The sequence below is a fragment of the Melospiza melodia genome, chromosome 1 (assembly GCF_035770615.1).
Source record: "Melospiza melodia melodia isolate bMelMel2 chromosome 1, bMelMel2.pri, whole genome shotgun sequence".
Lineage (NCBI taxonomy): Eukaryota > Metazoa > Chordata > Aves > Passeriformes > Passerellidae > Melospiza > Melospiza melodia.
Window position 1 is genome coordinate 122,913,541 of NC_086194.1, and position 16,984 is coordinate 122,930,524.

The 16,984-nt window shown below is 37.2% G+C and overlaps 1 protein-coding gene across 9 annotated transcripts in view; it reads right to left on the bottom strand.

The window, feature by feature from the left end:
• Positions 1-16,984, bottom strand: part of PTPRM (protein tyrosine phosphatase receptor type M) — a 441,289-nt gene that overhangs the window by 194,764 nt on the left and 229,541 nt on the right. For all 9 annotated transcript variants that reach the window (XM_063166391.1, XM_063166383.1, XM_063166378.1 and 6 more), the window contains exons 9-11: positions 14,631-14,740; positions 12,146-12,347; positions 8,735-8,837 (exon numbers count right to left, since the gene is read on the bottom strand). In XM_063166391.1, the coding sequence (XP_063022461.1) occupies positions 8,735-8,837; positions 12,146-12,347; positions 14,631-14,740 (415 nt within the window). The remainder of the gene's footprint in view (positions 1-8,734; positions 8,838-12,145; positions 12,348-14,630; positions 14,741-16,984) is intronic.

Genomic DNA, 16,984 nt, shown 5'->3' on the forward strand with positions numbered 1-16,984 from the left:
GTTGATATTCAGTGTATCACTATACAGTACATTGAGCATGTACTTATATCACAGTCTCTGTTTCCGAGCTCTTATGAACCACTTAGAAATACAAATTTAATTCAGATACTTATGAAAGAAAAGGAACTGAATCTTGAGAATCACAAAAAATAGAAAGTACATGGCATAGCTAGAGCACAGAAATACTGATGTTCAACACTGCCTAGGCTTCAGGACTAGCAGGGGCCAAGCAGCCAAGGCTTCCAGTACAACCTGCAAGCCTGACCTGAGTGCTCATTGAGTCAAACAGGTGAACAAAGACCAAAGGTAACACCACATACTTTTCACTTGGGACATCTCCCTTTGGCATCTAGAATTTGAGAGGAAAAATTCTGATGGGATTCAAACCTTCACAAAAACAAAAGAACTGAGGTAACATGAAAAGCTACAGTAATTTCACACAGACAAGGATATGGGAAGTGCACATACATAATACACATTTAGGTCAACTGAGAAGGATCCCAGAGAGAGCAATGGGTTATGCATGCCTGACATTCCCTAACCACAGCTTTACAGGAATTTAGAATGGGACATTCAGCACCATGGCTACAACTAATATACATGTGATGCTGTCAGAAAATTACTTTGAAACATCTCCACAAAATACATCCCCACATAATCCTGTTCTACAACCACCAGGGGAAACGTAGCTGGCCCACATACCATGCCTTCAATCCTTCCACAGCACACAGCAAAATGAAAACAAATCCCTGGCACACTTCAGTAAGCACAGAGTAGCAGCACCTCTTTCTTATATTTTCAAGGACTGCTCTGGTTGCTCTGCATTTGAACTTGTGTATATTTAAACTGAGTATTCCTTCAAAAATCAGGCAATGCAGTAATTTCCACTGACATTCATAATTCCTTCACTGTGGTCCCTACATTAAATACCTCCTTCTCTCAAGGCAAGCACCCAGAAGGACACTTGAGCCACCTACACACTCAGTAGGAGAAACATGCCTCTGCAACTCCAGAGGGCCACTCTGACAGGAAGGTAGGATTGCACCTCTCACACTGTCTCTATGGGATGATCAATGTTCCTAATCAAGGAACTTCCTGAACTCAGACATAAGTAGATGCTTACATTTAAAGACCTAAAATACACTTTATTTGGGATTTTTACTGTACAGGTCTACATCTGCTTAAGATACAAGTGTCTGAGACAGGAGAGATGTGACATTCATACCAGCTTTTTCCACAATAACCTAACAACTCCAGCGGGTTTGCAGAAATCAGAGGCTGAGTTTACTGTTTTCAAACTGAGAGGCTTTCACCACACTGCTCCCACACCCCAACCACCTGTATTACTGTGATTACAGCATTACTGTGGTCTCCTGGTGAGGCTGGCCTAGCATGAAAACACAAATACAAGAAAAATCAGAGAGCTAGGAGAGTGCACATGATGAATTCTGTCTAATCAAATGAAGACTCTCTTTCTTCTGTTCATTATTTTTCTTTTTATTTAAGTATCATCCAAATTGTAACACATCAAAAGTTCCGTAACAAAAGGACATGGACTTCAGGTCTCATGTTTGCCTGAGGGGAGCTTCAGGAACTTTGTACTTCTAGCTAGAGGTTTTTGTTGCTCTATTGGAAACGTATGATACTTGAAAACAAGTTGGTGGCTCAGACTTGCTAACACTGAGCTGCTTAAAATCCATCTAAGCTATTTATGCAACACTGTCCTCCCTGTTAAATTGCTGGAAAGGTCCCCAGCAGGGCTGCAGCACCAGGCAGCTACCACTCTCCCCAAAATCCCCAGACATGATCAGGGCCCATTCCCAAATGGCAATCTTTTAAGGAGTCCTAGTGCCTGGGAGCTCTGCAGTATGAATATGGACTGGTTTCAGCCAGTTGGCCTCAGCAAAAGAGAATGGTACTGGACATACAAATTTCACGGCTAAATATGCACACCTGAAGTCTGAGCTCAAGTACATTAATCTGAGCACTGAGTAGCCAGCCCTCTCAAAGGGATCATGCAAAAATGACCCCGTTCTGTTCCTTGAATACTCAGAGATTGAGCTGTTCTTTTTAGTAAGTAGATTTAAGAAAAACATGTTTTATCAATTCTGACTTAAGCTGGCAATCCAGAGCCAGCAAAACAGGTGTGAGTTCCATGAGTTAATGATTCACTGGTTGAATTGTTGATGGACTTCAGCCTTCATGAGCGTGATGAGAAAAAACCCAGTGCTTCAAAGGATCTTAACAAAGAACTGGTAGAGATGAACTGGACTATCATGCTGTCAGAATGAGAGGTAAGCAATATAGAGAAGACTATCATAAGGGATTTTGCAAAGACATGGTCTCCACTGCAACCTACTTAAGGATAGCACGTAGAAAGCATGTGAAAAAAAATAGCAGAGCCTCCTAATAGCGCAGCAAATTTTTAAGTTGTATATTATAACCAAAATCTGTGAGAAAGTATTAGTGAGTTATGAAACTGAAATTAATCTCTTCATAGATATGGAATAATCTTTTTTTTCTTTTACTCTTGAATTGCTCTAGCTTGCTTTACTTATTATGGATTATTTTCTATTAATTGCTAAATGACAGGCGTCATTACATGCTGAGCTCTCAGTGAGACAAATTAGTACTTGAAGAAATCAAGGATCAATACTCCTTTTTCCCAGGGACTATGTGAGAAGTCACAGTAAAAGGACCATGGAAATTTCTGAACAAGCTAACAGGACATGTGAAGCTGCACCACGCATGTCCAGGCAACAGGTACCATAAATTCTAGTTCAAGTCACAGTAAAAAAATCCAAGGACAAGTTCTACTGCATAAGAAAAAAGAATTACAGCATCTTTATGGCATAAGCAATTACTGCACTGTTCCCTCAATGAAACAGAAATTGACCCTTCTGCTGTAAATAATTATACTTGTTGCTATAAAGAAGTGACAATTATGGGCATTAATAAAACCCAATCCCTTCTCTACCACAGACATCCTCAAACAATTTTACTGGCTGCCTTACAGGTTGTAAAACTATGATTTGGAAAGAGCTGACCCTACAGCACACAATTCAGGCCTTTATGTTTACAGACCCATAAGCAATAGAAAGGCTGCTTGTAGCAAGCAAATTAAAGAGTTCCTTCATGCTCTTTAGATCCTGTAGTCTCAAGTAATTTGAAAGGCTGTCTTGTGAACATGGCATTCCAGAATATTAGTGAATTAGTAATGCTACTTAAACACATATAGCTACATTATTTCAACACGCCCATTTCTTTATCATAAATACCCCTAATATCCAGACTGTTTTATCTGTGAGCTCTTGAAAGGGCAGAGTTCACGTTTCATTTTATTGAGAAGCTTTCCAAATTCTGCTGATTAATGTACAGTTCTGATACTTCTCTCCTCAGCTGTGTCTACATGGGATTTTCTTTTTTTCTCGTTACTGTGCTACCACATAATGCTACTGGGAATAGAAGGAAATTATAAAAACATGCTAGCATTACATAATGTGCAAGGCAGGAATTGTGAGAGGACATAGCTAACAATGCAGATATTGCAATGTCTTTATTGGCATGTGCTGTTGCCATGCTTTTTGCCTGCACAGAACACTAACATCTCTTATTGTGCCAATCAGCATTCTCCCATTTCAAAACTCATTTGATCACATACCCTGCATTTATAATTATACTCATGATGTCTGCCTTCATAATTCATGCACAGTAACTAATGCTGCACTCTTACTATGCAACACAGAAACTCAGACAGGAACTTTGAGAAGTGGATTTGAGGCCCAGGCCTGTGGCTACGACATACTCACAAGAGCAATGCAAGTGTCTCATGGACTTTTCACAGTAATGGAAAATATCCTGAAACTTTGGTATTCAGAGTGTTTGAAACATTGCTGCTTTCTGAGTTTCAATGATATCTGCATGTATTTCCAAACAGCCTGTCTAATTTCCTAGGTTTTGGGGTTTTTTTATTTCTTGATTGCCAGTGAAACAACCAAATCTGCTGATCTCCTGACTGAGTGACTTTTGTAAAGCTACTACATTTCAAGAATAAAGGTAGGCAGTGGCTTTTCTGGAAGGCTCTCAGATTGTAGAATCCTGAAAAAGCTCTCTCAGGATTCAAATGACCCCATTTCTTCATATGGAAGTGGATGGACAGTGCTGCATGACCTAAGTTATGTGGCACAAGAGTGCCAATGCCTGCTGCCAGCCTACGAGGAAGGGAGTGGACAAAATGACAGAGCAGAGACTTCATGGAATGCTGATCCTCACAGCACCAGTCATGCTGAAGGAAAGAGATGAGGCCCTAAGACAAATCCTCCTACCCTGTAATGTGTGTGGCAGGCATGGGAAGGCAACTGTGACCTCTGCTACACGTGTAGCACAAGGCGCTTCCGTGGGGAAGTGCTGCTTTACCTACCAGTCTTTGTGTATAAAGTGACCCCCTCAGATTAAATCACTCCATCCTTCTACTGTCAGTGGGTAGGAGCTGGTTGTCCTCTGTCATTCATTTAAAAATTATTACACTCTGAGTGCTGTTGAACTGGCTAAGCCACATACAGAATTAGGTACTCCTTGAACTTGGGCTGACAAAGGTTTCTTTACACAATTTCAATTTCCTGTGAACCATGCTGTTCCTATGCCAGGGACCATGTGCAGATCACCTTCATTCCAGCTGTGACAATGAACCAAGTATTTACATGATGCCTTTAAAGGTCTGGAAAAATAATGAGAAATGTACATTTTTGTGAAATTTAGGCAATCGCATGTGTCCCTTTGTAGGGGTAGTAGGAAGGAGTGTTTATCACTTTAGATAACATCTAGTTTGAAATTTCTACGGTAGTTTCCAGTTGTACTGAAAAATACTTATTATCTTATTATGGCCTTTTGAAGTGTAATAAATGCTACTTTTTCAAGGTAGAGAGATTAAAAGTATTTTTCAAAATTAAGCACTTCAAGTAGAGATGTTTGCTTTATTTTCCCAGTAGAGTTCTTATTTATGCACTTGGAAGAAGCTGGGCACACAGGTGATAAAGGGCATGCATGGAGAGTACACAGATGGCATTCACTCTAGAACGCTTAGCTTTCAACTCACATAATTCAAAGTTTATTTGCTTCCTTCTGCAGGTTTTCTTTAAGATACTTTTAAATTATACTACCTGACAATTGCTGCAATTCTCTCCCTCTCATCCTGTCTGGGCTTTGCAGCCCCAGATGCTGCTGGACTGACCCCACGTACTCCGAGCACACAGAGCAGGAAGTACTTTGGCATCCCAAATGCCAAGTATTGCATCCACAGGCATCTGCTAGATGACACATTTCATTTCAGATTCGAATAGAAAAGTACCAAATGTCTGTGGTCTCCGTAAGAGTAGAAAGGTTGGCTGAATGGGCCATTAACTGGCCTGAAGAATTTAATGGGGCAAATCCAGCTGAGCCAAACTCTGTAATAATGTAGTATGAAAAACAGATCATGAGGCAAAGTAGGGCCTGGATGGTCTTGCCTTTTTTATCTATTTTGCTCCTTCCCGAGTCTGCTCCTCATAAAGACTTGCTATCACCAGGTAGTTCCAGTGTTATCTGAGCCAAAATCTTTGGGATGTTTACTATTAAAGCTTTTTGAGGATGTGGCACAGAATAGGAGGAAGAGGGTGGTATGGGGACAACATTTTGCTGCTTATGTAAACAGATAAAAGGAGTGGAAACACTTGACCTTTATCATGGCAAGACTGAATGGAAATAGGTGCAACAAAGAAAACTTCATTCTCCTGCTGAAGCTAAAACCTTGCAAGACAACTTTTTTCACAGGAGGTCACAAGAACCTTCCATAATGTAATGTGACAAACAATCTGAAGTGCTTTCTAACACAGATGAACGTATAAATTGCACTAAATGCACACAGTAACTGAGCATTACAGTTATCATTCCTGTGTATGAGCCAGATATTTGCAATAAATTAGCATTCCTTGGTTGAGTATATGGCATTGACCAATTTATACATTTGCAGAAAATTTGACCCCAGAGTCTTCTAAACTTTAGGCTAACTTGCCCTGGAGAAGTAAAATATACAAATGGTATTGCCTTGGAAGAGTGAGTTCCCCCTCAACAGATGTTGAAGACCCCTCATAGAAAATATATTTGCATTTGTATGCTTTTTATGCAAATTCTTCAAAACTTTACGGACTCCTAAATTCAAATATCTGAAAAAAGAGAGTATCTGCAATAAGACGTATATTACACAATTTCCACAAAGGGATCATCTTAAATTAAACATTTTTTGTTTCATTTAAGCCTTGCAAATTAAAATCATTCCAAAAGTCAAAATACCTTAGCCAGCTGTTAAAGAAGTACATGCATTCATCATTACTGAACGTATTACTGCTTTAAACATATATAATTCCAAAATAATCTCCTTGAAACAAAGACAGCAACAACCATAAAACATGCTGGACCTGAAACTGGAGACAAAGCAAGCAGTATTTGCTGTATTAAAAATCTGACAAAATACATTTCAATCATGTCCAGTCCTATTCTAAAACAACCTGCAATGCAATTTGGCCTTCATGATTATTGTGTACTTAATCATTATAAACAGAGCTTTCTGAGCATTTCTATAAAGTCTGTTTTTGTGAATCAACACGTAAGCAATCAGCATTGCTTCTCTCCTTTGATGTTGTGCTGGTTGTGTGCAGCTTCTAAGTGACATAAAATATCAGGATTTTTCTTATTTAAGAAGACAAAAAAAAAATTTAATCACAGAAAAAAAGCTGGACTTCAGAATGACCTCAGGTATCAGCTTTGTTGACATGAATGGCAGAAATTTGTGCTCTCCTTTTCCATCTCAGGAATTGAAGAATTTTATGTGTCACGGTTGATGTGTTGATCAATAAAGTTACAACAGTCTTTTACACTGAAAGTTTAGAGCAGTTTCAGATATCTGCATTAACCAAGCTGGTAGCTGTAGCAGAATCAATACACAAGGCATCTTGCCTAGTGGTGTGGATAAATGAAGTATGACTAAACTTTCAACACCCAATGAATACAGATTAAGATGATAAAATCCATATGCAGAATGTGTTTTGCAAGCAGTGCGCTTGGGAGTGGAATGTACTATAAAATGTTAGAAGTATTAAGAAATTCTAACTTTCATTTTCACTCTGCTTCACTCAGCATTTACACACTAAGTCTGCAGTCAGCCTTCATTTTATTTTAAGACCTGTTGCAAAGGACCTCAGTAAATTTGCTGCTGTGTGTGCATCTGTCAGTTCTATAGCTTCATGTCACTTTAAATCTCTCCTCCTATTTCCCTAACCACTCATCCACATATTTAGCACACTTTCATCTCCTAATGAGCTCCTTTCTATTGTCAGTGAAGTTTCTGTTATGTCACTGCTGCTATAGGAGCCAAGCATCTTTCGTTCATGATGTAGATAAAAAGAACGAAACAATTTTTTTATTAATAGCCTAGTATATTCATGTTTAAACAATGACTCCCAACTTGTATCATTTTCATCCAGACGCTTGAAATCAGAAGGACTACACTTGAGTTTTGTGAGACAAAGTCGGACAAATATCAAATAATTCTGTTTCTAATCTAACCTGCTAAATCAGTTTCATTAAACATGCTCTAATATTTGCTGCTTTTTCTCTCAGGTGGTTCAGACTTCTCTACACTTCATTTTTAAAAAGGTGTCTGAATGAAAAACTAGATAGCATTTCCAAAATGCAGACCTATGTGCATATAATACATATAACTAATAGTAAAAATTCCTAATTATATGAATTGTATAAATATTCTGAAGAAACCCAAAGACCATCTGTTTTCATTCATGCATATACGAGCATACCATATCTGTATTTCCCAGATGAACAGAAATTATCAAAAACTTCAGCATCAGGATGAAAATACATGATAGTCACTCAGTATAGATGGAAACACTTCCTACAGTAATGAAAGAATTAAGGAATATACACAATTAGCCAAAAGTAAAAACATTCTATAGTTGTGAAAAAATCTCTTTCTCATCTTTGTTTTTGCTTATTCAGAGTATTGAGCTCATTACTGGTTCTCATTTAAAATAATCTAACAATTTCTCTGTCTTCCTCACTGAAAATCAGGCATCCTTTATTCTAATCATAAAGAACTTACACAGTACCGTGTATCTGGCAGGGAGATAAAGCTCTGAAAATTGGAAATTCATTAATGGATACTATAAAACACTGAAGAATCCAAGATACTGGTTTTAAAGGTTGCTTGTTTAAATTATTTCTGCTATCATGGTCAAATAATGTAAATACTTTATGAATGCTACAGTACATACTGGTACACACTTTAGATTGGCTAACTTACTAAGAGTTCACTACCTTAAATCTGTGAAGTAAACAAAAAGACTGAATATTAAAGACAGTAGCTCAGCATAAAAAATGTGATATGCCCTTGAACTTATAACACTGCAGTAAGCAATTACCTTAAAGAAGCCACCCACACAACAGAACTATGGCTTTGTTCCTTATCTTCAAAGAACAAGCCACTTGCATCTGGATCAAATCCTTTAAACAATACATGAACACTCAACATCAAAGCACTTTCATTTTCTTCAGTTATTTAATTTAATTAGAGCTAATACAGACATGAATTTAGACACTGATTGCTGTGTAGAAAATCCTCAGAAAATATGTTCAAGAAATCAATCAATTTCGCTTTTAATTTCATAAAGAATTTCTCCCCCAGTACCTGACAGGAGCGCCTCTGCTCTGTGCAGGTTTCAGCAAGACTGTCACAGTGCTGTCAGTTTGATTCAAAGGTGTTTCAAGTTCATACGGTGGCATAGAGGGTGCTAGAATAAGAAAAGAAAAGAGGCAAATAAAATCATTATTCCTGTATTTCTTCTTTCAAGAGCTTTATCTTTATTTGAATATGCAATTTTAAAGGCTTCTTCAAATACTAAGACTATACTTATACAAGTCTAAGATGCTTTCTGTTACAATGCAAGTGTGAGACAACTGTTAAATAGCTTCAGGAAAATAAACCCCAACAAATCCCAAATAAAGAAATACCAGCTCACTCCCAGTTTCAAGACAGGAAACAGATACTAGTGGGAGTAAGTTTGCAGAAACTATTGAGAATCCATGACTTGGAAATGAAAAGTTATCTTAAGAACAGCATCTGCAAATGTGCATGCTGAAGTGACTATTGCTTTTGAAACTGAGCCCAGCTTTCTCAGTATGACAGCTGTATCAGGATGTACTCTCATAATTTGTTTTTCCTGGAATTTTAAGTAGTGCTATAACTGTCTTGGGTCTATTGTCCACCAAGACAAAAGTTTATCTTAGTCTGAAGCCCCACTCAGCACTTCTGCAAACTGCCTTCATCAAAGATTTACAGTTGTGATTAAAACAAATGATGCCTCAGTTACTGCTTTTTACTGTTGCTTCTTTCTCCACTGCTATCATCTACTCACATTTGTATCATTACATTGGAGGGAAGGCTACTCAGTTAATTGGTTATTTGACAGGCTGCCATATCTTTATTGTTCACTTGTTAATGGTGATGCACCATTAACAGATCTAAAGGCTAGAGAAGCAAAAAGTGGTCATTCCAATGGTCTCTTATTATTTTCCAGTGTATTTTCCAATTATTTTCATTTTTCCAGTACTATCTGCATCTACTTGAAAGGTAAATGAATTTCTCTCTCTTTATCCACAGGGCTCTACATATCCAAGTAAGGACTGTGTTAAGAATTGCTCTGTACTCCACAATTCCTCAGACTGCTGTGAAAACATTAAAATCTTCATTGCTTTGCATTCCTATTCACCAGTTTTGAAATGTTTCACAAATAAAAAAAATTAATCTTCAAAAACCTCCTTGTATGCTGAGATGATTTTATTCTGTTTACAATCCTCAATATAAGGCACAAACATTAAGACTAATCATTTTAAATAATTTGGGTACCACTTAAGTCACACTATCAAACACTACTTTGAAGGTTCAGGCACACTCTGCAATTTTGAATATGCAGAACTTGTTCATATAATGTCCCATTCCCAACCTGACCATCCTGAAAACAAAAATTGAAAGGAACTGTATCCCCAAAAGCTGTATAATCTCTGAACATTTTTTGACTACTTCGTGTCCTTGTTCTACTGCCCACATCGTAGTAAGTCTTTCGATTTTCCTAATTTATGAGTCCTAAGTCCCTACTTGCTCTCTTTACTAATTTTAGTGTCCCTATAAAGAGCAAGACTGTCTTCCTGTCCCAGAATGAGTTGTGGTTCTCCCAGTCATAACCTTTTAGTCCTGGCTACTTTTTCTCTTCTCCATTTTTCCCTGTCTACTTTAGGACTCCTCTTCCTCCACACTGCCTACATGTAAAGAAGGAACTCATTAATAAACAGAGAAAACAGGAAATATTCAAATATTTATGTAACAGTAAAATAAAACACAGTAACTATTTCAGAAGTTCTGTTTCACATCTGTCCAAAATGGAGATCACTGGCCACATTAAAGAGCCTCAAAGCTTTCCAGTGAGACAATGAGATCACAGCCAATAGCACTGCAAAGAGGGTTCCATATTCAACAGCTATAATGCTAGTCAGGACTTTTAAATTTTATTAAAAAATACACACATTTTGTTTCTATTTTAAATTCAGAGATTGGTTTTAATTACTTATCAGCAAGACATAAACACTTCCTGTTAGTACAGGAACTGAGGAAGCAATGAGAGAGTGGGGTGCAGACAAGACAGTTTGCAGAACCTCACCACATCGAGATTTGGAGGTTTGCCTCACCCTCAAGCACTCCTGCAATGCCTGCTCCCACTACTGAATTTCTTTTGATGACATGCAATTTTAGAAAACAACAATTTAAGATCTAGTACTCTTCCCAAATGTCCAGATTCTCATCCATACTCAGTAGTCTCCATTCTCATTCTAATAAGGGATGTTCTCATCATCCAAACTCATAAAAAACTCATTTCTGCTGTGTCAGAAATTGATTTTTGACAGAGAAAATTTCTGCTTGGTATAGGAAAGGGGATGGAAAACAAACTCCATCTTTACTGATCAGTGTTGCTTTCATGTTCCATACAGAGTTAATGTGTGTAACTTGAAAATTAACAACATTTTTGTTTCTCTACAAACAGTTGCATTGGCAATAACTTCCACCTAGAATTAACTGTCCTCTCCTATACTAAGATAGGAGAAATCATTCTATTTCTGATTAAAACTTGTCAGTTTTTTCATTCCAGTGAGGACAGAAAATGAGGGATGAAGGAGAAGTACACAGAATGAGAGTAAAAGAAGATTTTGTACCCAAATGCTTTTTGGAAAGCCCAGTTGACCACAAATAGGTAGGGCAATTTTCTATAAATATTATCAAGGGACCAGTTTATTATTGAACTGCCAGTTTAATTCTGAAGCAGACCGTAGAGAAGTGAAGAATAAAGGGATTTCAACCGCAACTTTGCAAAACATTTTGTCATGAATTACATAAGCATTTTGGAGGCTGCAATAATATTCCATGTCCTCAACGAAGTGTTCCTCTGACTCAAGGGAGGGCTTGAAATATTGGTCAAGGATCTGCAGAAGTGACAGAGTCTTGCTGCTGTTATCTGAAAACCACCAGTCTTGTCTAATACAGTTTCGTATCCACTTCAGTCCCCATGCCTGTTAGAACACAGGCAGCCTGGCAGCTAACCACAGTTCCTAAGTGAGCTCTGGATGTACAGCATCTCTGCCCTACTCTCAACTGTTCATGGCTCATTAAGGAGATTTTCCAGCACTGTTACTGTTCTAATTTAGAATCATGTCAAGGCTGACTAAGCTCTGAATGAAACCCTCATCTTCAGGCCCAAAAAAACCCTATGCTAAATGTTGCAACTGCAGCTGGCACTGGCTGCAAACACATAATTCACAGGGGTTTCTTGAGTGATATGTTACAGTTGAGGACAGGAATTTCAAAATAGTAGCTAATATTTAAGCACTTGGAAATTCTTCAGGCATGGTAATACATGTCACTTTGACATCTTCAGGGATGAACGTGTTCTTCCCTTTTTCAATTTGCTGCTTGTTAAATTCTAAAGAACTAAACAACAAAAGAATCACCCAACTCATTATCATAAGGAAATAATTTTCTTTGATCAAGTACCTGATATTTTAGTCGTGAACTGATTTGTTATTGGAGGTCCAAAGCCTTTAGCTGTGCTGGCTCTGATGGTGAAAGAGTAGGTAGTGCCAGGATACAGTCCGAAAAACAGGTAGTGCGTTTCGTTTCCTAGCTTTGAGACTCGTCCACTTTGATTGGATAAATCTATTTCTGGGTCAAAGGAACTGACTGCCTTGTAGGTGATCTGCAAAAGAAAAAGAAAGTTATAAACTGCCTTGAGCAGATGGACAGAGATTGCATCTTTATCCAGTAAACCCTTCTGATGTATGCGCTGTCAGACATTTTATGATAAGCTATCTTACTCTCTTATACTCTTCAAATCCCAAATCCCAGGAAGGGGTACAGGAACTGAGCTGTAACTTGTATGAGTTATTACTTTTAGAGATACAGAGACTTAGAGGCAGCTAGATTACAACTCTAAAGGATGGGTTCAGGCTTACGTTAATTCCTTCAAGATGCTGCCTTGAACAGTGTCACATTTTGAATTCATCTTAATGTTGGTTTTGATCAGCACCAGTAACAAAACCAATACAAACAGGTAAAAACTGAGAAGTGACCAAGAGGGAGTGCAGCCCCCCTTTCCCATCTGACTTTACTATAATAACGCTTTGCCCTGAATGAGGTTATCTGTGAAAGATGATAAGGGCAGCTTAAGGCAAATTTTTCAGAAATTGGGTAAAGCTTCTATTTCAGTCTGAAGCTTAGCTATTACAATTGCTAATTTGGATTTTTTCAGGTTATTATATTGTACCTAGGTCAGATACTCATTTGGAGGGAAAAAAAGATAAGTGTTAAGTAATATATGCAATGTATACTGTATCCTCAGTTCCTTCTTTGATTCAAACAGTATTTTTAGTTTTCATTAGAAATGTTAATGTAAGTTCACAGTAAAACTTGATCCAGACTTCTTCTATTAATTACTGATTTCTATGCACTGTAATGAGAATTTAAAAATATGAAAGCCATTTAAAAATATGAAAGCTATTAAAAAATAGAAAAGTAAAAATTATTCACCCCTCCTTTTTGCTTTTAAAGTTTCATTTTCCTGCGAGTAATTCCAAAATCCTTATTATATAAAAGTGATAATTAACATTCTTTTTGCTAAACTTATTCAATATAATTTTAATTAAGAGGACCCATAATACAGTACATAGACACATCCAAGTGTCAATGTTACACACCTTAAACACTTGAGATTTCCTAAAACCTCTGACCTAATGAAAATTGATTTTTATATGAGCCATCTAATGTAACATCAATGAAGTGCTGAAAATTAGTTATAAAAACTTTCACAGTATTCAGATAAACCCCGACCTTATTACAGTAGATACAGGCATATCCTCTACAACTCCTCAACCATAAACTGAACTCAAAGTACCTTAATAAGCACCCAACTAACCTTTGTAATTCTATCAGATGACAGAAGATTAAACCACCAACTGTCTGAACTTTTATCAGTAAAGAAATTAAGGTTAACATATTGCCCACATGAATTTCCCTATCTCAATACAGCTGATGGAGTTATGCGTGTGTGCACACTTCGGGATGAACTGCCTGCATACAGTGGGTGTACTCTTCAGCAGAGGAATCAGGCATGCAGGCATGCTCCAAAGTAGAAAGCAGATCCACCATTGTGTGTTTCTATGCACATAAATCTAGCAACAGTAACGACATTAACACTTAATTAAAACATTCTGATCCCTGAACACAGGCAACTGTCGTGGTAGCTACAAAGTTGTTAGCTTTACAAAAAATCAATTCATACTTTTTCATAACATTTTATCCTCTTACAATAATGTAGTTTTCAAAACAGTATCAATAGGTTACCATTCAATTTAACTTTTCTTTTACACTGTATTTAGGTGGGTTTTTTTAAACAAAGCATTTCAATACCAATTTTGTAGTAAGGTCAGGTAAGAAGCTTAACAGTGATTATTGTCTGACAGCTTAATCTGTGCAGTCTTTTGTCAATTTTTCTAAGAGGTATTCAGGCAGAGCTTTCACCTGAGAAAAAGAAGTAATTTTTAGACATCTAACAACATACAATTTTGTTGAATTTGCATGTTAAAAAAGCTAGATTTTTAAAAATTATGCCTGCTTGTTTCTATTAAAATAGGCTTCCTATAATGAGGCTTATCTAAATGTGACATTGACTGTAACCATTGTCTTATGTCTCTAATTTTTTAAGGAATTTGCTAAGATCTATCTTTCAATCTTTTAAATATTTGATCTAGACTAGATAGAATGCTATATCATGGTTCTAGATACAGCAGGTTCTTAAAGCTGGTAACTAGAGGACATGCTGGGTCCTGTGTAATTCACTCCTACATTGTATTTCGTTTTCAATGGCTAATGTTTTTAAAATTAAGTTACTTTTACACAAACTGTAAAAACACATTGATTTTTTTATGATTAAGCATTTTGGAAAATCAAAACTATACATGAAATGTGGCAAATTTCTAGATACCTCATACAAAGTAATCACACCATATGTTTGCGCTGGCTCCCTCCACTGAAGAAAAATCTTCTCTTCAAAGGTACTCCCTTGAATGGATTCAAGCGGCACAGCACTCGGGACTGACAGATTAACAAAAAAGAAGTGGTTTTAAGAAAAATCTCAGAAGGACATGCTCTGTTTAAATATTTGTACTGCTGAAGCGTTAAAACCATCCCACCATAATTTCCCCAAAGACTGAAGCAAAGGCCAGGGTAGCTCAGGAGAAGAATGATTTATTTAACAAGACAGTGCCATTATGTGTCACCTTCAGTGTAAGAAAAAATTATTGAGCATCACACATTTCCTGTAAAACCCTACTGATAATTAAAAAATAGGACAAATCAACTTTTTATAAGGTAAAATATACACACGCAAACACAAGTAAACAAGTAAAATCTACTTATCAAGTTCTACTTCTCGAAGTAGAAAACAAACATTTATATATGAAAATGGACAAGCATTGAATAAAAGGTATAGTTTCAGAGAAAAGTTATACAGGAAAGATGAGACACATTGAATTGAACAGCAATGCTCACTGACAGTAGGCCTGAAAACCTACAAGAGGATGGACACAAGAAAAGTATGAAATAGTCTAAGTAAAAATCTGACATTATTAATTTTTGTTGAAGTCTCTTAATGTGGGAGGAAAGACCTGTGAAGAGTCAGGGATGTCAGAAGGTTCTGATGAAAAGTGTCCAAACTGATCTCAGGTATCTACCAGTGTTTCCCATTTGTTCTGAAGTCATTGCCTTAACCACAAGACAATGCAATTTTTAGAGGAGATGTGTAAACAGCAATTAGACGTGTATCTGTGATTTTATTTGTTAACAACACTGGTAAAGTAATGCAAAAAAGTCCTGAAAAATGCACACAGGACTGTTGTGAAGCAACAGGCATTATGGAGTTAGCACTTCAACACAAACTCCATGTGAAAATTCAAGAGAAAGATTCGCATAACATTTTCTACTTGCCACAGAAAGAAGGTGGAAGCCACTTGCTGCAGTGAGATAACTTCTCAGACCCTTCCTAAGATTTACTCAAATGGTTAAGGAACAGAAAAATCTGCAAGCAAGACATTTGGTGACTCCTTCCTGGTGGCACTTCTGGTACAGAACCTCCTCTGTATTTCTGCTACAGAACTTCCTACTGTTCCGTGCTGTTGCTGTGGGAGTTTACAAGGTTTAAGGCTTTTTGATCACCTCTCCATAGCTCTCCAGAGAGCTCCCTGCTCTACGAAGTGGAAGCTCCAAGGACACAGGTTCTGAACTGGCTTACCAGTCCTGTGCGCACCAGTACCATGACACCTTTAGGGCAACCTTAATTCTGGGCACTAAACCTGATTTTCAAGTAGGAGAACTGGCAAAAGTCATTTGGAATAATGAGATTAATTATTTATGTGTAAAGGATGAGGAATCAAATATAGTGCAAATAAGCTAGAAGTAGAGCAAAGCACTGTGATAACCTCTAGCATTACCTGAAGGTCATGAACCCTGAGCAGCTGTGCCATACAGGGCAGATTCAAACACTGCCAGAGGTCACCTACAGATGCACTCAAACTCAACTGTACAAGGCCTTGAGACATCTGCTATCACCTCATCTTCTGTGAGCAGAAGGTTGGACTAAATGAGCTCTGGAAGTCTCTTGCAACCAACAAGATTGTGTGATTTGAAAAATTAGGATGATTATTTGGGTCAGTATGTTGTTTAACTTTCAAACTTATATACCTCACTGAATGTGTACAGTACACCAAAAAGTTGTAATTTTTTTCAAGGTATTCTCTCAGACAGTGATGCTGTTTTTAATAGGTCCTGAAATAACATGAAGTTCCAGAGGGACAGGAATAAGAAATTTCAGATAAAACACAAACATCCCAGACAACATTAAGCTCTTTAGTGTAGCCATCCTACAATTGAACCGAATTAAATTTAGAGCATGACAGCACCATTAATTCTAACTAAACATTTCTTTTTGTTAGCTATGCTTTGCTGAAAATGTTGCATTAGTAACTATATATTCCTAAATTGTTTAATTTATTCCCTCATATATTTTGATTAGAAATTAGTACTACATAAAACCAATACAGCATGTATTAAATAATTTAATAGGCTTAAATGACAGACTTCAAGTATTTATTATAAAAGGAGCTCATCACTGCTGAAGTTTTTACTAGAAATACTTCCATCATGTTTTAAGGAAATCTATCATTGATCGGGAAGAAAATACAAATCCATTCCTGTTCAGATATCAGACAATAAAAAAGGAAGGCAGACAGATCTGTGATAAAAAGCAATGCCAAGTCATTTGACAGGGTTCCTTTGAACTGT